Raw genomic sequence first — 24,962 nt, forward strand, 5'->3', positions numbered from 1 at the left:
CTCTTGTCCAAGCTGTTTTATAACCTGATGCGTCACTGTCACACTCAGGCTTTTCTACAGCATGCCTCTTTCTATTCTTTGCTTTTATAAGCCTTTCTAAGCTTTTCTGGAGCGGTCATTACAATGCTGCCACGCTGTGCTACCAGCAGTGCCAGTGGGATTTGAGGATTATCACTGGCACCGGCAGACCTCTGGACACCGCTCCCAGACGGAAGTGTCCCAGGCTGCAAAGTGTGCACTCCCACTCCTTCCACTTTTCCACAGCAGCGTATTTCCACCTGAACTCACTCCCAGCGGGAACACATAAACTGTGTTAAAAAACCCACTGCACCTTGAGCCCCCGGTGCCATCCGTGGCAAGCAGTGATCCACACCCCTCTCTCAGCCCAACGCTGGCCGTGCTTTGAGTAGAATTCAACAGCTTTTGGGCAAAAAAGACCTAAAAAACTCCCTCAAAACCCCCAGGTTAGCCTCACTCACCCGAAGCCTCTGCCAGTGTGGAGAATGATGGCGCAGCCCCATGCTGGAGGCCAAGCCCTGCCAAAACGGGTGAGAGGGGGTATGAGGATTGGGGGTCTTCAGCATCGTGAGGGGCCATCAAAGGCTCAATAAGGCATTTATTTTCTTTTTCCACACGAGCAAAGTCCTGCAGGGAGGCACCCTGAGCTCAGGGGAGCTGCCATCTTCCCCCACCTCACCCGGGGCTGCTACCCGAGGCAGGCACAAGGTGGGAAAGAGAATCGGGGGCTTTAGCGTCGTGAAAGAGCAATAAATGGGTCAAAAAGGCGGAGTTTTAACACAGGTGTGCAGTCCTGAGGTGAGACAGCCCACCCCGAGGGGAGCCACCGCCCCAGACGAGGGGCGGGAGCAGCTGGAGGCCCCGAGGAGAACTCGCCTCAGGGCCTCCGCCTCGCCCGGCTACCAGCGGCCCCGGTTGAGGCGCGGCCCCGGTTGAGGCGAGGGGAAGGCGAGAGGGGGCGGTTCCGCTCCGCCTCTTCCTGCGGGAGCCGCGCAGTTGCCGCCATGGCGCCGCGGCGGACGGTCGCCGCGCTCGTCTCCGCTGCCGCCCTTCTCCTGCCGCTGGCGAGCGCGGGGTTGAGCGGCTACTTCGGCACCAAGTCCCGCTACGAGGAGGTGAACCCGCACCTGCTGAAGGACCCGCTCTCGCTGGGTCCCGCCGCCGGGTCGCGGCTGCCCGCCGCCTGCGCGCCGCTGCAGCTCCGCGCCTTGCTCCGCCACGGCACCCGCTACCCTACGGCCGGACAGATCCGCCGCCTGGGCCAGCTGCACGCCCGCCTCGTCCGCCGCCCCGCCGCTGCAGACTGCCCCGCCGCTGCCCACCTGGCCGCCTGGCAGATGTGGTACGAGGAGAGCCTCGACGGGCGGCTGGCGCCGCAGGGCCGGCGCGACATGGAGCACCTGGCCCGCCGCTTGGCCGCCCGCTTCCCCGCCCTCTTCGCCGCCCGCCGCCTGGTGCTGGCCAGCAGCTCCAAGCACCGCTGCCTGCAGAGCGGCGCTGCCTTCCGCCGCGGGCTCGGGCCTTCCCTCAGCCTCGGCAGTGACGGTAAGCCCGGGTTCCCCGCACACGTCCCTCCCCGAGGGGCTGAGGAAAGCCGTGAGGCCAATGCGATGTTCCCCATCGCCGGGCTGAGGGACCCCTCTGCCCTCCCCGGGAGGGGCTGAGGGGAGCCCCGTGCCCGCCCTGAGGGGAGCTGTGTCCCCCATCCCCAGGCTGAGGGGGGCCCTGCATCCCGTGTCCCCCGCCATAGGGACACTGCTGTGGTGGTGAGGACCGTCCCCAGGAGGGTCTCTGGGTGGCTGGGCCCCCGGTACCCCAGGGGATGTCTGTTCTTCCTTCCCTGAGGCCCGCGTTTGCTTTCAGAAGTGGAGGTTGAAGTTAACGATTCCTTGATGCGGTTTTTCGATCATTGCGCAAAGTTTGTTGCCTTGGTGGAAGAGAACGACGTGGCGATGTGCCAGGTGGATGCCTTCAAAGAGGGGCCGGAGATGAGGAAGGTCTTGGAGAAGGTTGCAAGTGCCTTGTGTTTGCCAGTGGAGGAGCTGAACGCAGGTAATGAATGTTTGTTGCAGGTGGCTTCGGCTCTGAGTCTGGCTGAGAACAACTTCCAAGTAATTTTGCAGAATAGTTAACTTAAAATATGCTGTAAATTGGAGGCGCAGTCCCTAATTAAGGCTGCAAATGCGTATTGATGTTGCAGTAATGAGTGGTTGTTAGTCAGTGGTCAGTAGAAAAAGACAGTTGAAAATATCCTTCCTGTGGGTGAAATCAGCTTTACCTTTGTTTAGAAGCATATGAGTGTGTTATTCTTTTTAATTCTGCTTTGTGAGCTTTTGTTACAATTCAAACACACAATCTCAGGAAAAGGTATGTCTACGTTGTAATGTCACTTGTCCGGAACAGAAGTGCCAGGTTTCCCTGTGTGGTCAAGTGGTGGGGGGTGCCCCCCCAAATAGCTGTTGGTGTCCTTTCCAGCATGTCCCTAGAGCATAACGAGGATGATTCAAGGATTGGAGCATCTCCCTTATGAAGAAAGGCTGAGAGAGCTGGGACTCTTTAGCCTGGAGAAGAGAAGGCTGAGGGGAGACCTTATGGATGCTCACAAGTACCTAAAGGGTGGGCTGAAGGAGGATGGAGCCAGACTCTTTTCAGTGGTTCCCAGTGAGAGGACGAGGGGCAACAGGCACAAGCTGGAACGTGGGAAGTTCCATTCAAATATGAGGAAGAACTTCTTCACGGTGAGGGTGCCAGAGCCCTGGAACAGGCTGCCCAGGGAGGGTGTGGAGTCCCCTTCTCTGGAGATCTTCAAGCCCCGCCTGGATGCAGTCCTGAGTAACATGCTCTGGGCAATCCTGCTTCAGCACGGGAGTTGGACTCCTTATGGTCCCTTCCAACTCTAAAAATTCAGTGAAATCCCAAAGTTGCAGCACGCTGCTGTTCAAACTTGGCCACTAGTGTGGAGGATAAGTCACGATAGTCAAAGACTGCTCTGCATTGAATGGATACACCTTCCTTGTGTTGACTCTTCTGTCCTTTGTGGTAATGAGGATGCACTAGTGGTTGACGCCTATAGCATGTACATCAGTAGATGTGCAGCATTTGATGTGAAATGCTCTCATTTTCCCCTCATAGCAATGAAATGTGAAAAGCTTGCAGTCCTAAATGTGGATTCTGTGTGATAATGCTGTTGGAAGCTGTTTGGTTCTTAGCCTTTGGACTGGTGATTACTTATTGGCTTACATTGTTTGCATTGCTAAATGGTAGTTATGTTTCATTTTAGAGACAAGTTGTGGAAAAATTGCTACATGTGTAGCAGTGGTTTATCTTTTGCTTGTTTGTTGGATTTATTGCAGATCTTGTTCAAGTGGCTTTTCTCACCTGCTCATATGAGTTGGCAATAAAAAATGTGACCTCCCCATGGTGTTCACTCTTCAGCGAAGAAGATGCCAAGGTAGGTGCTAAATGGGAGAGATATTTGAGAAGCCTTCAAAACATGCCTCGGTGTTCGGATATAATTCATTGCATGGTCAAAAGTCGTAAGTTGTGTGCCCCTTATTCTTCAACCTAATGAAGCACCTCTTTGGTCTCCAGAGAGCTCTGGATTAATCAAGCAGCATTTCTGAAATACGCGTCTTCATTCAGACTTAAAATGCTGGTGCAATCTTGATTTGTCTTCCTTGACATGTGAGTTTTCTCCTATTGTGCTTAATTCGTGTAGTGCTTTTATTTCTGTAATATGTGAAATGCCCTGAGAAGTGTGGCCAGCAGGTCGCGGGAGGTGATTCTGCCCCTCTACTCTGCACTCGTAAGACCCCACCTGGAATACTGTGTCCAGCTCTGGAGTCCTCAATACAAGAAGGACATGGACCTGTTGGAACGGGTCCAGCAGAGGGCCATGAAGATGATCAGAGGGCTAGAGCACCTCTGCTATGAAGACAGGCTGAGAGAGCTGGGGTTGTTCAGCCTGGAGAAGAGAAACCTCCGGGGAGACCTCATAGCAGCCTTCCAATATCTGAAGGGAGCCTCCAGGAGAGCCGGAGAGGGACTCTTTGTCAGGAGATGTAGTGACAGGACAAGGGGTAATGGTTTTAAATTGGAAGAGGGGAGATTTAGATTAGATATTAGGAGGAAATTCTTTCCTGTGAGGGTGGTGAGGCACTGGAACAGGTTGCCCAGGGAAGTTGTGGATGCCCCATCCCTGGAAGTGTTTAAGGCCAGGCTGGATGGGGCTTTGAGCAACCTGGTCTGGTGGGAGGTGTCCCTGCCCATGGCAGGGGGGTTGGAACTCGATGATCTTTAAGGTCCCTTCCAACCCAAACCATTCTATGATTCTATATGATAAAATGCCTTGATTCCAGAGGACAGCAAATGAGGTCTGCTAGATCCTCTAAGACCTTGATGTTTTGGTTTTTCTTGTGTGTCAAAGAATTGTTGATTTCCTGCAGTGTGTGGTAGCATCATTGTTCCTGCTTGTGGGTTTCTTATTTTACCTCTGTGCCATAATAAAAACTTGTGAACTCCCTAACTATAGGTGCTGGAATATCTGAACGACCTGAAGCAATACTGGAAGAGAGGATATGGCTATGATATCAATAGTCGTTCCAGCTGCATTTTATTCCAAGATATCTTCCAGCATTTGGACAAAGCGGTGGAAGAGAGCAAAAGGTAAATAAAAAGGCTTCTGTGCTTTGGGTACAAGCTTTCTGTGGTCAATCCTGCGTTGGGTTTGATGTGAATAAAAGTTAAGTACTTTACTTCCAAACATAACGATGTTAGGAGAGTTTGAGCTAGGAGAATTTTAATGGAGAGAATAAATTTTTTAATAGAGCAGTATTACTGTAAAGACTATATATCTTTTTTTTCTTCTGTTGAAGCTGTGGTGCCCAGATAATGTATTTCTATCTTTTAACTTACTGATCCACACAGGCCTTCAAGGGACAGCCAGCTGCTGTGTCTGATAATGGTGTTCTCTTCCTGCACGGTTTGAGAAGAGGCCAATGAGCTTTTTGTTTAAAAACAATGATTTTTATTGTTTAAAACAATGAGCTTTTTGTTTAAAATGTCCTTGTTTAAAATCACTTGTAGTGAAAATGGAAGACCGTGTATTGAAAGCATCCCCGTGATACGTTCTGTTATCTAGTTACTTAAGTACTTCAATGTGGCAGTCTTTTTGCATATATTTGATTTGAGTCTCTTGGGTTAATGAAGCTTTCTGTTCAGATTAAAGGTGCTGAAATGTAGTTACGGACAAATAATTATTGCAGCCCAATCCAAACACTTTGTGACTCTAGACCAGAATGGCCTGTTGCAGGATCCAAGAGACCGGAGCTGTAAGAGAAAAACAACCTCGTAACAAACGGCTTTGTTGCAACTAGGGAAGGGCAGACTTTGGGCAATATACTTGATGCCTTGTAAGAACAGGAAAAAGACACTTCTGTCCTGAAGTTGTCATAAATACATTTATTTGTTCCGTGAATCTGAAATCAGTAGTTCAGCTGGCCAGTTGGAGACCTCTCTCTAGGATATTTAGTTTCCCATCCTTATTCTTTTACAGCAAAGGTGTAGTTTGGGAACAACGCTGTAGCTGTAAGAAGATATTAGGCCTTACAAGTAGCTATTAGTAGACTTGAAGATACAGTAACCAGGTGTCTTCAGAGGACGGTGGTCTGATAAAGGGTTGTCTTCACCTATTGCATGATTTGACAACAGTCACTTGGTGTCAGTGGAACAACAATAACAGTGGTACTCCATCTGCTCAGTTGCACAGTGCTCCAGACTGCCTTTGCAGCGTCATGGGTGTAACCATCCCTTCCTTAAAGGTTAGAGATGAGATGCCTGTGCTATTTTTGTGTATTGTTTATACTCCTGTGAGCTGGTATCAGTCAGCAGTCTTGATGCAGTATCTGGTTTTGATCTTGTCTCATGTGAATTGGTATGATGGGGAGAAGCAAAATAGGAACTGGGATCTATTGTTGTATGGAGAAGACAAAGGTTTCTGTCACAGGTTTGGATGTTTGTGTCACAGAATTACCTACACTTGCTTTCATGTGCTCGTAGCCTATTTTTTTTGAGAGAGGGAGCTGCTTCAGATTTAAACGCGGTGCATTCATGTGGGAATTAATTTACAACTCATGTGCGTGCTCCTCCTGCAAAATGAGGAATCAGAAATTCATGGTTTAGTGATCAATCACATTAATACCTTAGCATGTAAGTGTGGAAATGTTTATAGAAATACATAATATCAGGGATACGATGATAAGATTGTACAAATATTGTGCCATTAAATACTTGATAGAAACCAATTTATAAGTAACTTCAATTTATAACCAGCAAATTCAGCTTTGGTGTTGATATGTAAACATCAGTTACATGTGGTGGATGTTCTTGCAGTCCTTGGGACTTTATTCTATATTCAGTATATTAAAGTAGATCTGGCTAACACCCAGCAGAATGATATTAATGGCTTTTATGTTTCAGAGAGAAAAGCATGAGTCATGGATGTTTGAGGCTGTATGCATGGTTTTTTTACTTGATAACTTGTTGGAAAACATTTTTTTTTTTTTCTCTTTTAGTTGTCAGGCTGAAATAAGAAGTAGCATTCACATTTTGGATTGGAGGAACGATCCATGAAGTTGATTATAGCAGAAAAGAAAAGAAAGAAGTTTTGCTTCTTTAAGTTTGCAGTCTGAGGATTCAAGCTGGACATGAGCAGTGGTAGAGCTGTGTAGTAAGTCCGCTGAAGCATAGCTCTCAGTCAGTTGGCTTTTTTGCTGTCCTTTAGTGTGGGGTGCAGAGAGAGATCCTGTGTTCATCGCTGGAGCTCTGAGTAACACAGGAATGTTGAGATCATGTTTAATGCATGACATGGTTTCTTTCATCTGAAGTGGAGTTACCACTAGGTAAACAGTACACTTGCTGTTTATCTTAATTACTTTCAGGGTTCACCCGGAAAATCAGCCTGATATATCTGTTTATAAACAGCGTTGGCTTAGTATTCAAGAAGGTAAATATGTTGAAAATTTGCCTTTAGGGTGTACACACAGGCTTTCCCAACACTTGCATCCAGATTGGTGCCTTGGTCCTGCTCTGATGATGATGTGAGCCCGGGGAAAGGGGCCATACAGGGTTGGAAATAAGAGCCAAGCATGGGAGCATGCGGGACTTTTCTGCGTTGCATGGCAGTGGCCATCAGGGGCCTTTCTGAATCTCTGCTGTGTTGTGTACCTGTCAGCACAAAGGAGATGCCTCTGTTCATTTTGCCACGAATGGGTTAAAACTTGACAGTTGCAAACATGAAATAAGTTTGGCTTTGGGGAGGAGTTGCTGCGAATGATAGTGGGCAGCTGGCGATAGGGACCCCTCTCCAGCCAAGATGGCTTAAGAAATTGTGCTGTCAAGTGATGGCTCTGGTGTGTGGAAATCAAAGACTTGTGTGGGAGTCAGGGATACCTCTTGTTTTGGTAGTGGTAGAGTCAAAGCAGTAGTTATGCTAGATCACACGTTAAATAAACTTTTTCACTGCATCCTCTCTTCAGCCTACTGGAGAGCTAAATGAAAAAGTACATTAGGGCACAGGTCAGTAGCTCTCAACTGTGAACAGATTGACAAGCACTCTGCTGTGATTGCCTCTGTCCTGTGCTGTCTCTGTATCTACAAACAGAAAGTAAGAACTGGGAATGAGAAGATCAGGAGGAAGTACAAGTTAAAAGAGGAACAGAGAAGCAAGAGTCTTAACACCCCTCTGTCCTTCTGAAATCTGAAAAATAACTTTTAAGTGCAGCTTGACTCATATAAGGAGGGTGATTGATTTTGCTTCCTTTTAGTGTAATTTACTCTTAGAACAGTGACAGCCTTTCAATCCTTAAATTAGATGGACAATAGTGTACAATGTATGTTTACATAAATAATAAAAAACCAGCCATAGTTGACAAAAATCTACATCTATACTTCTGCTTTATTGAGAACTAGATCAGCATTCAGTAAATTACAAGGGGGAGCAGGCTTCCTGGGGAAGAGCAGTTGTCTGAGGCAGAGCACTAAAGGACTGAGAAGACAGGATGAATTTTTTCACCTTTGGCTGCAGAAATTTGGTTGCGATCTCTGAGGCTATCCTGTTGTGTTGCCACCGCAGGGGGAAGCAGGTGGTGAGTTTATGCATGTGTCTAAAGCGATCCGGAGCCTGAAAACCTTGCAAAATTCAAAGCTCGGTGAGCGGTCTGTTTAGTCTGTGTTATCCTAAGTGGGGGCTGAAGGCTTCTGAGGTGCGTTGCCTTGCACAGAAGGAGCGTGTCACTCCATCCCACGACGTAAGGTGGCAGTCTTAAGGCACTGAAGACTTCAGTGTAATCTGAATCGGGTAACCCGGAGCATTTAATAATATGTGGAAATCTGCCACCACCGCTGGCAGATGTACTGGAACAGCTTGTGTCTCTTGTGATCTAGAGAGTGGCGATGAAACTAATGCTTTTTCATCTAGGGAGAGAGACTAGACCCGGGAGAGAGCCCGGGTCCTGTGGCAACGTGAGAGATTAGAGTACAAACGAAAGCAAGAAACCGTACAAATAAAAAAATGTCTGTATTAATAACACTAGAAAATGATAGGGTTTGCATGAGTGTCTCTCTTTTTATGGTATTGTGCAACATCAAGACACCAGGTTAAATATTTTTGCAGCAGTTTGTTACTCAGAAAATGAACTTTCATGATGATGAAATGTCTTTTAGTGGAATGTTGTTTCAATTTAGTGATGTTTAATGTTGATTTGTAACTGACTGTTTTAAAAGTTGGAGAACAACCAATTTACTTCCAGAGCATTATCTTTGCTCTGAGTTCTCCTTTCTTCCTGGAAAGCTTAGATAGCTTCCTGCTATCCAAAAGCAGAAAGGGGAGCATTTCTGTTACAGCAAGAAGCTGAGGGATCTGGATTATTGGTTCTGGTCCAGGCTTGGCAGTTAAGAACAGTGTTGGCAACACTGCTTTTTTGTAGCATACTTGTAAGTATTTATATTCAATAGCTTAGTCCTCTTTTCATTTCCAGTTACAGCTGAAATAAGGAGAGAAACCTTGGTTTTATTGTAACCCTCTTCCTTCCATTAAGTGATTCATGACCTTGTAATCTGATTGCTCACTGAATTTAGTTGCCTTATTGGTTGCCTTGTTAAATGTTGCTTTTCTGTCTTCTGGGCAAAAATATCTTCTGCTAATTAGTCTATTCTTAAGAAACCTATGGAAGTGTTAATAAATACCTGTTACTAATTAGTCCCACCTCCAATTTGCAGTGCAAAAGTTTCAGACATTTTTTAGGATCTTTCATCATATGAATTCCAGTAGAATTCATGGTTTAAACTAGCAGTAGTCTCTTCTGTGTATGTCTTGCTGTACAGCAAAGACGATTTTGAAGGCTATGAAAGGAATTTTCACTATATGATTCCTCTTGTCAACTGTCCCCATCCAGACAACTGGTAGAAAGGTGTTAGAATTCAGGAACTTGGGTCCAATGTTGAATTTATCAATAGTTATCTCAATAGTATATTAGTGACCACCTTCTGTTAGCACACCCGCACATAGACCCTATTCTTCTGCACCCTCAGTAGTAACAAAGTATAAGTGTCTAATAGAGATTAATTCTTCAGTAGAAAGGATCTGCTTGAGACCTCGGCACACTCACAGTGGGCCTTTCAGGACCACATTCCTCCATACCTTCCTACCAGCCTGTAAGGAAATGTCATGGTCACGTTTCTAGGGAGAGGTTGAGGGCTAGGATTCTTTTCGATAGAAATATTCTTAATTACCAGGAAAAAAAAAAAATTGTATCACAAGAGTTGAATGTAAAATTAAGCCAGGTGATTTGTTATACTGAAATGGCGTACTTGGATAGTTTGCACTTTATTTTTGTGAAGACATAAGAATTGCATTTTTCCCAAGTCATCCTGCTACACAACTGTGTGGCAAAGAAGCTAATGGGGAAATACTCTTCACTAAACTGTTGGGTTTTCCCTCCACTGAGCCTAGGCATTACTGAAAGTGTCCCTGCTTTTCATTATATTGGTAAAACTGCCAGGTAGTGATACACGCGTGCATGTTGTCTTGCAGTTGTACTACTATGGAACAATCCTTGAAAGGCTGCTCTTACCAGTCAGCATTGGTTTAAACAGTTAGAAAGCGTCCAGTTTCCCAACGCTGTGGTATTTAGAGATGCCTCAACATCAGGATGTAGAGGAGCAGTCCACGAGTATCACCTTAGCTCAGAAACACCATTGAGTTCTTTGTGGCTCATATATGAGCTACAGCTGGTGACCAGAACCTGCTATGACTTCCCCCTCTCGCCCCCCCCAGTACGGTGCTGGTGGTAGGAATAACCTCAGACTTGATGGGCCCCTGTCCCTCCTCAAGAGGCATATCTGGTCTGTGTGTTGCATGGGACTGCTAGGACTGCCAGCTCAACCCCATTGCTCACTGGCTTCTCACCTTCTTGGGAGAGTTGGCATGCTGAATTTGGGTGGAGAAAGGGGAAACTACAGTTGCAGGAGGAAGCCCCTGTTGCTGCAGCGCAGGGTATGGATCTGTAGGAAAACTGTACATAGAAGGGATAAAGATGTGCATTGCTTTTCAAGTTTCTGTGAGATGCTGAGGTGAGCCTTACATCTGTCACCTGGGAGTGCTGTTCTGCCAACAGGAACTGTGCGTGTTGATGAGAAATCCATGTATTTGGGTAATTAATGCAATACAAAGCTACTACTCCTGTAAAAAAAAAAAAAAAAAAAAAAAACCCAAAAAAACCACCCCCAAACAACATCTTAACAGCTGCACACTTGGGCAGGGGTGGATTTGAAAGTTGGTTGTGGCACACTTTAGGGAAATCAGCTATTCACTAAAGCTGTTTTATGCTTTTTTTTTTTCTTCTAGCTTCTTGCTTATGAAGGAGAATATGAAATACTTGTTATTACTTGTACTGTCCAAAAAGATTACCATAAGGCTCTGAAACTGGGAGGTATGCTTTGTGCAGCCATCTCAATATTTAAAGTGTGTGGCTAATGATTGAAAATACTAACCTACCTGCACATAAACATTGCAAAATATTTGGTGGCTTCCTCTGAGGGTTAGCAGGTTCAAGGTATTTTAAAAAAATTAGTTGAATTTGAACCTAGTTCAAGATCAAGTGTAGGTGATCTTTGTAGTTGTACCAGGCTAAGCCATATGGTTAACAGCTTAATTTCCCAATTTATTGGTAACTTTTATTGCTTCATGTAATTTGCCGCCTTCTTTGCAGGTTGGTTCACAATACAATTGATAACCTTTCTGTAGTCATTTACTACTGTGGCCTAATCGCTCCTTTCAAAACTATGACTCAGTAGAAAATAAGTCAACATATTATCTAAAAACAATTAACTGTTCAAAACTATCTTTTTATAATATGTACAAAGGGAACAGCAAAAACCTTCTGCGTATGCAGTAGAAATGATGTAATTGGATTTTAAAAAACCCTTTTGCTCAGATCCAAATTGGTAGTTGTCTAATAAAACTTGTTGGTTGTCGCTGGGATCCCACGTTTGCATGGTGCAGGTTCTTGTCTCTCTGGGTGCGTCAGCAGGTTGAGGATGTCCCGTGTCCCTTGGTGGGAGTTGTAAACCAGTGTGTTTGATCACCCTCCCAGAAGCAGAGCAGCTCCAACAGGGAACCAGGGCCATGACATGTAGACGTGTAATTTACATTACTGGAAGTGCAGAGCAGTTTGTAGCCAGCTGCATACTACACGGGCTTACTTTGAAGTATGAAGCAGACCTTGCAGAGCCAGGTCAGAGGCGTTGGTATTGTGCTCCCCAGAGGGTCCCTTTCTCAGAGGGCATGGAGATGTGGGTGGGTCCATGTGGCTTTAGGGGTGTCCCCACCACGTCCGCTGGCTCTTTGGGGTACTGGGAGAGCCTGTGATGAGAACTTCTGGACTAGGTGCTTGTCACCTCATCTGATAATTACATAGTGATATATAACTTTCCAAAAAAATTAATTGTTTGACTTCAGCATATCTGTTCAGAAAGGAGAACAGGTATTGTGCGTGTGATGGGTAAATTGATCCCTGTAATAAGATGCTTGTGTATTCACAGAAGAGCGTGCCAGTGTACAGTTCCATACACCACACAGTTTACATTAGTACACCTGAAAAATATACAGGTCTTGACTTTATTTCCAGGAAATCAGAGAAATGGGATGACTTTTGCTACTAAATTGTAAATATCTCAAACAGCGTATGGTTGGTTTTGATAGCTCCATTTTTCAAAGATGAGGCTTCTGACAGGATTAGGGATGCTTTGAGGGAAACCAGGTAGAGATGTGACATTCTCCATTGGTCCTTGTAGCACATTCAGCAGGTTCCTTGTTTCTGCATTTCTGGTAGTTCAGGGGACCCCCCTGGGAATGTGTCTTGTCATCGATCTGGTTAGAATTAGGTATTTTAAGTGTTGCTTGTGCCTTTCAAACCTCCCAGAGTAAACTTAATCTCACATTAATTGCCTAATACTTGCTTGCTCAGGATTGCTGTGAAAAGGTATCTCAGCAACTTTTATAGAATCATATCCTTTTATCTAAGGAAATAAAAATCCAAGCACAACAATACCTAGGCAGGTAACACGCAAATCAACTGGTCTAACCAGTATTCACTTTGGGCAGGAAGGGTTTGACAAGTGGCATTACCCTCTTGATTTGGTTTTGGCTCATCACAATTGTTTTAACATTTAGCATCAGTACAATGCTGCTGCAGTAACGCGTTTAATCTCTGAGGTCCGTAAGAACGTGAGAGATGGGAACATTTAGAAATGAGCCTTTGAAACTGTATAAGCTCTTAAAGCTAACTAGGCTTTGCTGCATTTCACTTGAGTGATTAACTCTTGAGGGACTAGATAAGAGCTGTTGCCTTTTAATCAGGGTTTTAAATGAGTTTTGTGTAGTCTTGTCAGTTTTCAGAGTTTGCCTTTGCCATGAATGAGTTCATGTATGTCCTTGTTGGAAAAGAAAAAAATGTTTATCTTGTTAGTATTTGTGGTGGCATTTTGTTGTGTTGGTACTGATTCTGGAAATGAATGGGCACAGCTGTCTTCCATTCTGCTATTTATGGTGGAAGCTTTGACGCATGAGGACTTAAAAGTAAGCATCTGTCAAACAGTATTTTTTTTCTTCCCACTGGGGATAACACCTTTGAGCAGCACCAGTGTTAGGTATTTCTGCTGTCCTCCGAGTCCCACCACTACCACTGCATTCCCTGATCTCTTCTGTTTCCTTGTGTGGATTTGGGGTCCTTCCAGTTTTTTTTTTTATTTTCCACAAATAAATCACAAGGGGAGGTAGAAAGGATGGCGAATTCATTGCATAGCTGAAAGCAGAGATTGAGTACTGTGTGCCAGCTTTCTATTGGGGAGAAAAAGGACAGAATGTGGTCTAAGCTTGCTTGTTTGACAGTTGTTAAAACTTACCTACTTTGAAATTGTTGGAGGGATTTTTACTTGAGGTTTAAAGGTTGGCTGGTTAAGCTTTGCTGTAGGAAATGTTTCTTCTTACCCCACTATCTCCTGGGGTTTGGGTTATCTCTAGCTGAAAGTCACATTGGTGCTTAGGAAAAAAAACTTCATTGAAAAGAAAGTTAACTTCTGCCATACCTAAAGTGATATATCTGTAGTCCTAGAAGAGTAGGAACGAGCTGCTGTCGAGGATGGGTGAGCTGATGCAGAAGATTCATGGTTAAACACGAGACTGCCGAGATTAAGGAGAACTAGAATTTGCCTGAATGATAAATCCCATGTCCATGCTTCTCCACAGTGCCTTTTCTTCCATGGTGAGACTTAGCTTTTGGGTTTGTGATGATGAATTGTTCAGTAACATCTTCATTTTCAGCTGTGGTCAGATTTACTTAGAGGGTTACAGCATGGGCGGTTCAGCAGCTGAAGTTGACACATCTCTTCAGTGAATCCTGCTTGTGTTCTATCTGGTGACAGTCACTTCTGCTGATTTGGAAGTGACCCATGAAATGAGTAAGAAACCAATTGCCAGCAATCAATTTCAGACAAGCTCTTAATATTTTATAGCAAAGTTTTATGTGCAGTCTCTTCATCTCCCTTTAAAGTTGGAAATGGGATTTTTTTTTTCTGCTGCTCAGTATGCTTTCCCAAGTCATTGACTACTAAATAAGAGGGAGGAAAAAGTGAATTGAAATCTCATTAGCAGTTGCCAGAGTATGGTGCTGAGATCTTTGGCTGATGCTTCCACGTGATGCTGAGTCATTACTCTATAGATAAAGAAGATTGAGCGTGGAAAACTCAGGCATTCCATTTAATATTTTATTAGCCTGTGCTACTGGTCTGAATGTATCAGTGTTTTGTTGTTTGTGCTTTGTGCTGCTGTTTTGCCTTTATCAGAATGTAGGGGCAGTAGTAACCTTTGCCTCTTCAAAGCACGTACACAGGCAATCTTAGTGATTTCCCCATAATTAAAAATATTACTGTTGCGTTTTAACCTTGTTGATTTTATTGTTGTCATTAGATGATACGAAACCACATCTGAATTGGAGTCGTGACCCCAGAGATCGAACAGGGAGTGCTTGAGTAGTCTTAGAAATCAGATATACAGCGCTTGTGAGAAACCAAGTGTACTGTGTTAAAGAGGCTATAGAAAACTCGGGACTGTATTTTATAAGGAAACAGTTTTAATCTTAAAATAATATGATGGGAGAGGTTTGTTTTGTCTCCCAAGGTGGTTTGGCCTGTCAGCATGAGGATTTCCTGAGACTAAACCAGGTGAAATAAACTCAAGTTACAGTGAGAATGAGCGCCTTGTTTATTCTTTCTTTTGTCTTCGTGAGATTTTCTTTCCTTGTTTTTTAAAACTTCTGTGTGTGTATGTGCTATAATTTGTTTCCTGTTCTGGAAACATGTGTCTTGCTGTTTTTGTTAACTAAGAAGTCGATCGTATTTTTTGTGATTACTTCCATTTCAAAATTCCTGCTAGCATCAGCTGGAAAGTAAAGCCAAACCTTGCTTAAAGCCGGTGCCGATAGCCACAATGTTTTGTTTTGTTGGGTTTTTTTTTCTTAGCAGCTCTGAAACCTTGTTTTGGGGGAGGGGTGAGTGTGTGAAATCTCTACCCCTCTACTCTGGTGAGACCCCACCTGGAGCACTGTGTCCAGCTCTGGAGTCCTCAGCACAGGAAAGACATGGACCTGTTGGAGCGGGTCCCACGGAGGGCCATGAAGATGATCAGAGGGCTGGAGCACCTCTGCTATGAGGACAGGCTGAGAGAGTTGGGGTTGTTCAGCCTGGAGAAGAGAAACCTCCAGGGAGACCTTATAGCCCCTTCAAGTACCTGAAGGGGGCTACAGGAGAGATGGGGAGGGACTCTTGATCAGGGAGTGGAGCGATAGAACAAGGGGTAATGGTTTTAAATTGAAAGAGGGGAGATTTAGATTTGATATCAGGAAGAAATTCTTTCCTGTGAGGGTGGTGAGACACTGGAACAGGTTGCCCAGGGAAGTTGTGGATGCCCCTTCCTTGGAAGTGTTCAGGGCTGGGCTGGATGGGGCTTTGAGCAACCTGGTCTGGTGGGAGGTGTCCCTGCCCATGGCAGGGGGGTTGGAACTCAATGATCTCTAAGGTCCCTTCCAACCTGAACCAGTCTGTGACGCTATGATGAATATGATATCCCAGAGTAGTGTCAGTATGGCTCTTTGAAAGGAAAACATACCTCTTGGAGCTCTTGGGAAGGATCAGCAAGTATACAAACAGGGTGATCTGAAAGACAGAGTCGTGATTTCCAGACATCGTTCAACAGGTTTCCTTATCAAAAGCAATCAAGCATCCAGGGTTAAGGGGGAAGGTCCTTACATGGGTAAAAAATTAATAAAAATACAAGAAGTGGAGGGTAGGAATAGCTGACTGATTTTCCTAGCAGAGGCAGGTTGCTAGTGGAGATAAATCTGCAAGGATCTTGGCTGCCCAGCATGTTGTAAATGACCAGGAAGAAGAGGTGAGAAGTTAAGTGGCAATGCAAATGCAGCACATCTATTCAAGATAAATTTTTCTACTACGAGGATTGTAAAAGGACCTTGTGAGACAAACTAACTGGGTTTGAAAATTGCGGATCTGTGGAGTAATCCACGTGGTAAAAATGGCCTTATTGTCGGGTAGAACTTACTGCTTATGAGTTGAGTTTTGAGTTCATTATAGTTGTCTGGAAGTATCTTGAAATTCTGTAAGCAAAGTAGAAACGGTGTTGGATATTGTGAAATAAGAAAACAGCGTTATGGCTGCAGCGTGGATTTACGATGTAGCTTACTGTTGTGAGTCTTGTGCATTTCTAATACTCTGATCTAAAAGGATATAGCTTACGTGGAAAAAATCTGGAATGACTAAAGTAGGATTTCTCAGCTTGGAATGAATATTATTGCTAAGTTGTATGTAGAAAGAATAAATGGTACATAGCATCTACAAGTAGAAAGAATTAAGAGCAGTGTGTGAAGCTGTGCAACTCCGTGCCGCAGGATGTTGTGCATGCTAGAAATGTACGTGGATTTAAGGAGAGATTTGACAAAGGAAAGATTCATTGAGAGGTCCTACATTACATAGAAGCCACATCTGGCCCAGGAGACCTCTGAGGTGGAAATTGGAGGAGGTCAAAGAAATAGCCTTCTGTTGTCATCTTTAGGCATGTGGTTTTTTGCTGCTGTTCCTATTTGTTGTCTGACAGGAGGGATGTGAATGTGTCCTAAAACCTAAAAATACTTCCCTGAAGGTGTGTATGGAGGGGGAGGATATAAATGAACTAGTTAAATGAGTAGGAGGAGGGAACAAAGAATCGAGGGGAAGGGAGGAGAGAAGGGGTTGAAGGATCCAAAAGCTTTACAATTTTAGAATGAGGGAAGGAGTCATGAATAACAAGGGGAGAAATGTCGGCAGAACCGCTGATTTTTGAGGAGCTGGAAGAGGGGCTGTAGCAAATGTACACTTCTTGGTGCAGCAAAGGCATGGGTGGGAAAAAAAATGTAACATCCTCCATACAGAACCTCTCTGTGGTTTTAATGCTTCGTTTGGACAGGAAAACTGGGAGAGGACTGATTCTGGTATACTTAAGTGATGTTTCACCAAAGGGGAGAGTATGTACATGTATATGCATATGTGTCTAAGGAGTATAGAGGAGCTGCGGGAGCATAATGGTGCAGAGTGCGTTTCAGACTGCACAAACACTATGGCTATATTGAGCTGGTAGTCCAGAGCCCATTCTGTGCCAGTACTGATTTCCTGATCAAAGTTTGAATCTACAGGCAAGTTTCCCAGTTAACCATTCTTCAGTTGCTTCAGACTTTAGGTTGGAGTAGAGGAAACGCCTCCTTTTCAGGCCAATCAAGATGTGTCTTATCTGTGGGTGAACTTTGCTGGCAGCTGGAGTATGCCAAACATCACCTCTTGTCTTGTGAGAGCTAAATGTGTATTTACATGCACTAGAACAAGTGACCTGGGCTTCTGAGTACCACTTGGAGATGGTCCCAAAAAGCCATCATCTCTCTGCAGCAAGGGGCAGATGTTCCCCTTCGCTGCTGCTTCCTCATGCAGAAAGCTCTTATCTTTCCTTTGGTTGAACAATGTGTAACCTCTTGTTGCACAAACTGTCTTTGTTTTAGGCTATGTTTGTGGTATGAATCAGTGACTTCATTTGCTGGCCTGTGTGCTGAGGGAGTATAATCTTTTTGACTAGTTGGCATTCTCGAAAATTAGGAATAGCAGTAGTCCTGCTTATAATTTGGACTAATAAATTGCGGAGGGACAGCTGTTTTCCTCCAACAACTAGATCACTGTCTTCAGACTGAACTTTGGTAAAGGCTGATGTATCTTCCAAACAGCTGAACTGTATTACAGGACAAAAAAAAAAAAGGACCATATTTTGCTGTCCAATTACAACTCTTGTTCTAGCACGATATGCAGTTGAAAGCATGGTGGTCACGTAGGCAAGAAATGCTCCTTAAAATCCCGTGCTGGTGGTGGTGTGCCAGAGAGGGAAGCAGTTTGTGTGTTAATTCAGTAATTTGTTTGCTTGTGCAGACAATCATGTGGTTGTAGTTAGGTCAGAGGGTAGCTGGGATTTCTTAATGTGCCAATAACTTTGTACTTAGACTCAGTTTTCATCTTGAAACAGAATTGTCACTTATCCTTTATTACAGCAGTTGGGAAAGGGTTTTGATTCTCAAATCTAGTAAAATTAATGCTGAAAACTTTATAATCCAAGTCTAAAATGATGATAGTGTGGGGATTTGCTGCACCTTAGATTACTTTAGGCAGAAGTTTATTAAAAAAACTTTAAAAAATCCTGGGTAATTTGAAGTATTTAGAATAGCTTAAGAAAAGGGGTATGTTTTAGTAATAAATTATCAGTCTTTGTGAAATCGATTGCGTCCTGGATGATCTCAGTAGTTCATCATGCTTCGTCATTCAGGTTATTTTTGTGTCTGCCAGGGAAAAACAAACAGAATAATTACTAACTCTAATCAGTCCTATTAAACACAGCTCAGCATGCTGGGAAAAGCTGTTATATTTTAGCCATAAGTTTGTACTAAAGCAAATCTGTGAAACCTGTAGTAAAAATTATATTTGATTAAAAAAACAAGTGTCTCGGGGAGTTTTTCCAAACAGCGCGTGATGGGGCTGTATGTATTTGCAATAGATCTGTATGAACAGAACTAATGAGTTACTGCAATGTCCTGCGTCCCTCCCACGTGGTGACAGTGGAAGGGGACTCTGTCACATCTGATGAGGGGCTTGCCTGGGTTTGAGTGTTAACAAAGCCTTGCAGCTGGCTTGGTGATTTGCTGCCCTTCTCTCAAATTCCTGATGGGAGGAGGCAATGCTATTTAAAAATTTTATATTTAATGTGAAACCAGTCTGTTAACTGTAGCATGGTTACTGGATCTTTCCATAACTGGGAAGAGCAAGAGCGAGTAGGTTCACGGAGGGAGTCGCAGAGATGTGCTGAGTATATGGACGCACACCATTAATCTGTTTCTTGCTTTTGTTTACCATATTTATATTAGGCTTTAGCTGTAGCCTAACTACAGCTGTTGCAACTTCTTACATTTTATGTAAGAGCCAGTACCTTTTAACTGGGACAAAATGTAGGAAGCTTGGATGTTTAAAAAAAAAAAAAAGTCTGTAATATAGTGAAATTCCCAACAGGTTTCTATTGGGCATTGGAGTAAAACAGGCTCTGAGTTTACTTCTTTAAGTCTCCGTTGCTGACAGCTGTGCCATATGTTGGTATGTTTGTTTTAAAGCACAGGCTCTTGCTCATCGTTTGCACTTTTTTCCTTTTTAGTTCAAAACCCATTTCTTCACCTTTGATTGTACAAGTTGGACATGCAGAGACGCTTCAGCCACTGCTTGCCCTTATGGGTTTCTTCAAAGATGATGAGCCTCTCAAGGCAAACAACTACATCAGACAAGCACATCGGAAATTTCGCAGTGGCCGGATTGTGCCTTATGCTGCCAACCTGGTATTTGTGCTTTACCACTGTGATCAAGTGAACACCTCTAAAGAAGAGTATCAAGTGCAGATACTGTTGAATGAAAAACCGATGTCATTTCATCACTCAAATGAAACCATCTCCACTTATGCAGACCTCAAGGACTATTACAAGGACATCCTGGAAAACTGCCACTTCAAAGAAGAGTGTGAATTGCCAAAACTTAATATTACCACTATTGATGAACTTTGAGGGAATGAAACGGAGTGGGTGTTGTACAAATTGATCTCAGTTCTGTTCAGCCGACATTGATGAACAAGCACTTTTGATGATTTGCTGCTGCGGTGTTGTCTTTCTAAACTTGCAGATTTGATAGGTTGTCTCAGTTAGCTCAGTGCACTGTTTATTTATTACATAAGCAGAATTACAAAACCAAATGCTGTAAGAGGGATGTTGATGAGCATTTGTAACAGATAAGTGATATCAGATGAAGGGTACCTGCATGTTAATATGTCTGAATAAGTAATTTCATTAGTCATTCATTTTAGGAATGTGCTGTAGATGGATTTAAGAGCTGCAGCAAATTCTGTTTTATCAAAGTTGAAGGTGATTGGACCAATTAAGTATTGCTTTGTGCTGCCTGTTTTGCTAGCTGCTGTTTTCCTGTAGCAGGCATGAATTCAAACCTGTGAGCTTTTTTTGCTCCTTTTTCTGAGCCTCTAGGGTGGAGAGGGTGCATAGTCCTTCTCCACAGATGTCCAACTTCTGCCTGGACAGCACCACACAAACATCTCTCTCCGGCGTTTAAAGCAGGAGGAGTTGCAGTGTTCCTGCATGCGTTATCTGCCTGAAAAGGGTCCAGGAGTTAAAATTCTTAAAGTCATCATCGACTCATCCTGCATAGCACGTTAGCCTCCAGGGTAAGTAAATTATCTTTAAAAAAATAAGTGTTTAAAAAAAAAAAAAAAAGAGTGGCAAATAGTCACTCTTCCTTTAAGGTGCTCTGGGACATGCAGCAGTTGTTCTCTAAGTAATCTGGTGCATTCTTTCACTTGCTACCATCCGTTTCTTGTGTTAAAGGTTTGGGCTAGGGCATTCAGGTTAGGCTCTGCACGGCTACGAACATCTGACAGTTGCTGCAGTAGCAGCTCTGGTTGGAAGGGACCTTTGGAGGTCTGCAGTCCAGCCTCCTGCTTGAAATGGGGTTGTTGTTAATGCTAAATCCAGGCAGGTTTTGAACTGTAAAAAATATCTGGCTGAGACTTGACTTCTGCTAGCTTTAGGGCACCAAGCGTAGTGTCACTTACATAGGCCTTATACATTTGATGTGCTTTATTCTTGAAATGAAGCTGTTTTAATTGCATACAAGTACTGGTGATCTTTCAAAGCAACTGCACTTACAGTAGGTTCAGTTGCTACTGAAAGTTGGAAAGTATTTTAGAGCTCTGCAGTGTGGCAGAAAAAGGAAAAAAGAAGATAATTGGCTAGAAATGTCTCAAATGCGGTAAGTTAGATAAAAATTCCTACATCTCCCTGAAGGGAATGGCTGTGTGAACAAGTTGTCCCGAAGCAAATCAGGGTGTGGATTTATGGTGCTGGTAGCTCTTGAAGTGCATACTCATGCCCTATAAATGTGTTTACTGGGGAGGGGATGAAAGGTTGGTATCAGGTGCACTATAACACTTATAGCAGCATTTGCTGCAGGGTAACTTCTTTTTCTAGGCTCACCTTCAGAACTGGGAGCTTAGCTGCTGCAAAAATGGGAACGAGAAAGCCAAACTGGCTCAAAGTTGAGGAGTTTACCAGTGTATATTTTTTAAATTTTTCTGGAGGACTTAGGCTTGTCACTTTTTTTTTTTTAAATATGGCTTGTATAAAAGCACTTAAAGTTTACATATATGTAAGTTGAGGAGCAATCAAAAACCTGTTTTTTACTGTTGTACTCTGAATTAAGGATTGGGACGTAGGGCCCTGTTTCATTAGTGCACCAGTTTCTGTGGAGTCCAAGGTTCTGATCACTGAAGATACTAATTAAAGCTGGTGGATATTTCAGCATTAACATACCAGTGAAATACCCGCCTGTATTAGCTCTTCAGCTCTTCTTGTGAAACTGGTGAAATAGTTCGAGAGGAATATCGATGCTGAGACAAATGTAGGTATGTAGGTCGGAATAGTTGTCAGCCCCAGTATATGACTTTTACTGCTCTATCAGCTTTTCATGTCTCCTTTTCTACATGAGACCTGAGACTTGGTCAACTGATCATAATTACTGTGACAGAAGCCTGTTACGGCCTTTATTGCAACGTTTGAGGCAAGCTTTGACAAAATGAACCTTTGTTTAAGGGCAGTTAAGTTTGGTAAATAGCAGATGCAAGGGTGACAAAATTCACCTTTGAACAAATATGTTTTTCTGTGAGTCAGTCATCCTGTGATGATTCATGATTTGAACAGAAGGGATGAAAGCCTGACTACTGGAGATGAATGGAGGATTTCTGTTTGTCAGTTCAGTGAGACATTTGAAGACATCATGTTTGTTAAAAGACACATCCTTCTTCCTTATGGAGAAGGAATACACTGCCCTTGATTGCTTTTTTTGATGGTATGCCAGATGAGGTGGAGGAACCAAAAAGTTCCTTCTACAGTGAAGCATCATAACCATAGAATTGCCTAGGCTGGAAGGGACCTTTAAGATCATCTAGTCCAACCATCAATCTAAAAACCATCACTAACCCATGTCTCCAAGCACTATGTCAACCCGTCTTTTAAATATCTCCAGGGATGTGGCCTCAACCCCTTCCCTGGGCAGCCCATTCCAAGGCTTAATAACCCTTTCCGTGTAAAAGTTTTTCCTGATATCCAATCTGAACCTCCCTTGGTGCAACTTGAGGCCATTTCCTCTTGTCCCATCACCTGTGACTTGGGAGAAGAGACCGACCCCCCCTGGCTACACCCTCCTTTCAGGGAGTTGGAGAGAGCGAGAATGTCTCCCCTCAGCCTCCTTTTCTCCAGGCTGAACACCCCCAGCTCCCTCAGTCTCTCCTCAAAAGACTTGTTCTCCAGACCCCTCACCAGCTCCGTTGCCCTTCTCTGGACCCGCTCCAGCACCTCAATGTCTTTTTTGTGGGAAGGAGCCCAAAACTGGACACAGCCCTCCAGGTGGGGCCTCACCAGTGCCCAGTACAGGGAGACCATCACCTCCCGAGTCCTACTCCCCACGCTGTTCCTGATGCAGGCCAGGATGCTGTTGGCCTTCTTGGCCACCTGGGCACACTGCTGGCTCATGTTCAGCCCACAGTCCACCAACACCCCCAGGTCCTTTTCTGCCAGGCAGCTCCAGCCACTCTGCCCCAAGCCTGGAGCGCTGCAGGGGGTTGGTGTGACCCAAGGGCAGGACCCGGCACTTGGCCTTGTTGAACCTCATCCCATTGGCCTTGGCCCATCCATCCAGCCTGTCCAGATCCCTCTGCAAAGCCTTTCTACCCTCCAGCAGGTTGACACTCCCACCCAACTTGGTGTCATCTGCAAACTGACTGAGGGTGCACTCGATCCCCTCGTCCAGATCATTGATAAAGATGTTAAAGAGACCCGGCCCCAGTACCGAGCCCTGGGGGACACCGCTCGTGACCGGCCGCCAACTGGATTTAACTCCATTCCCCACCACTCTCTGGGCCTGGCCTCCAGCCAGTTTTTAACCCAGCGGAGAGTCCTCCCACCCAAGCCATCATTTGCTTCTGTGTTACCAAGTTGGCCGTATGCTTAAATTCTGTGCAAAGGGCTTCAAGGATGAGTTTTCAGAGGCTATTTCCTATTTTGCCTTGGAGTACAGGTCCATCGTACCTCCAGCATAACACATATATCTTCAGTTGCTGTTAGCAATTGAAAAGGAAAATTAAATCAGCGGTTAAATCAACATTTAAAAATGCTTTCAGCAACTGAAAAGGAAAATTGTGCTATTTGGTTCCTGATTTGTGTTTAAAGGATGTGCTGAATCACTCCTTTGGCAGAATTAGAAGCTGAAGGTGGAAACTTTGCATAATTGTAGCAATAGAAGCATCTGGACATGTAAATGTTCTGGGTGCTTGTTCAAGTGACTTGTTCTTACCATTATGGAGGTGACTTCAGTATGACCCTTTTATTTAGCAAATATATACCTTGTTTATATACAAAAAGGGGAAACTAAAATGGATCCAAGTATTTCCCTAAAGTTGGGTACTAGCTCAGTGAGCAGCGCGTGAACAGGCTGCCATATCTCATGGCCTTACACATCCTGAAAAAGTCCTGCAAGAAAAATGCTTTCTCTTCCTTCCTGTGGTACCTCATCTCAGTCATCCATTGAGGACTTAGTTTGCAGCCTTTCTTAAACTGGAAGCTTTCATTGATGAAAAACACTGACAGTGTTCTTGGATGCTGCCCTGAAATACTTTTGAAATGTATTTTATTTTGTTAAATGTCTAAAGCTTAACTAATTTTTCTGGCAAGTTAATTTTTTCCTCCTAGTAATTACTGCTGCTGTAATTCTGGTTAACATTGTGCTGTCAAATCACTGGATGCAATGCGAATTTGTAGTTATATGGTACAAACTGGATGAATTCTGAGAACTTGTTTTGGATTTTTAGTGCTGTGAAATAAAACTGCTCACTTTCTTCATCTCTCTTGTGTGAACAGTGATGACGTGATCTTTACTATCACGGCTATGTTCTGTTTCAAAATACATTTGGTAGGTTGCTATTACTTGCATTAGTGCCTCTGATTATTTTAAGTCGTCAAATTGCTTGATGATTAATATAAAATGCCTTAATTAGGTTTTTTACTCTCACATTTTGAGATGAGTGAAGATTTGCTCTTTTATCCAGGATCGCTGGTTTTAAAAACGGCGATAGTTTCCTGACAAGGCTTTTGCAGATATTCCTATGGTATGCAAAATGTCTGGAAATGTACAGCATTTGGAAATGGAGTGTGGATTACACACGTGTTTCGTGCAGTTTGGAATCTGCTGCAATATTATTTTTCTAAACATTGTCACTCTCTCAGTAAGAGATTGACACTGTTGATTTGATAAAGAATTAGAAACATACCTCATGCAATACTTTCTAACCTGTCATTTCTTGTAGGTATTTAGCAATAGAACCTTGTTATCGAGCCTCCACTGGCTGCTTAAATTCTTAATTCTGATTACCTATATGTATAAACTAAGCTTCGCCTGCAGCATGCTCATGTGCTGAGTGTGCAGTGCTTTTGTTCAGAGTGCTGTGTCTGGAACAGCAGCATCTTTGACTGAGGGCTGTTTCTTCATTTTCACAAGTACTAGTCTGTAAAACAGTTTGAAATAGCAAACAATTGATGCTGTTTTGTTTAAAACAAACACACACACACCCCCAAACTGTATAGTCATATGAAAAGGAGTGAAATATCTCTAAAATTAAGATACAAAATCCACATCTAACCTCATAGGGGAAG

General features: G+C 43.8%; 1 protein-coding gene across 1 annotated transcript; it reads left to right on the forward strand.

Moving 5' to 3' along the window:
* Window positions 1–1,022: 1,022 nt before the first annotated feature.
* MINPP1 (multiple inositol-polyphosphate phosphatase 1) lies at window positions 1,023–19,757 on the forward strand. The gene is made up of 5 exons (XM_074155094.1): window positions 1,023–1,563; window positions 1,882–2,070; window positions 3,372–3,469; window positions 4,550–4,683; window positions 19,358–19,757. The coding sequence occupies exons 1-5, from the start codon at window positions 1,023–1,025 to the stop codon at window positions 19,755–19,757; spliced, it is 1,362 nt and encodes a 453-aa protein (XP_074011195.1).
* The last annotated feature ends 5,205 nt before the right edge of the window (window positions 19,758–24,962 follow it).

This window comes from Numenius arquata, chromosome 10 (genome assembly GCF_964106895.1).
Source record: "Numenius arquata chromosome 10, bNumArq3.hap1.1, whole genome shotgun sequence".
Classification (NCBI taxonomy): domain Eukaryota; kingdom Metazoa; phylum Chordata; class Aves; order Charadriiformes; family Scolopacidae; genus Numenius; species Numenius arquata.

Bases quoted from the DNA above. Each gene is read 5' to 3' on its own strand.
- MINPP1 (XM_074155094.1), top strand. From the start codon at position 1,023: ATGGCGCCGCGGCGGACGGTCGCCGCGCTCGTCTCCGCTGCCGCCCTT. The intron at 1,564-1,881 runs GTAAGCCCGGGT...GTTTGCTTTCAG, and splicing joins CCTCAGCCTCGGCAGTGACG to AAGTGGAGGTTGAAGTTAAC. The intron at 4,684-19,357 runs GTAAATAAAAAG...TTTCCTTTTTAG, and splicing joins GCGGTGGAAGAGAGCAAAAG to TTCAAAACCCATTTCTTCAC.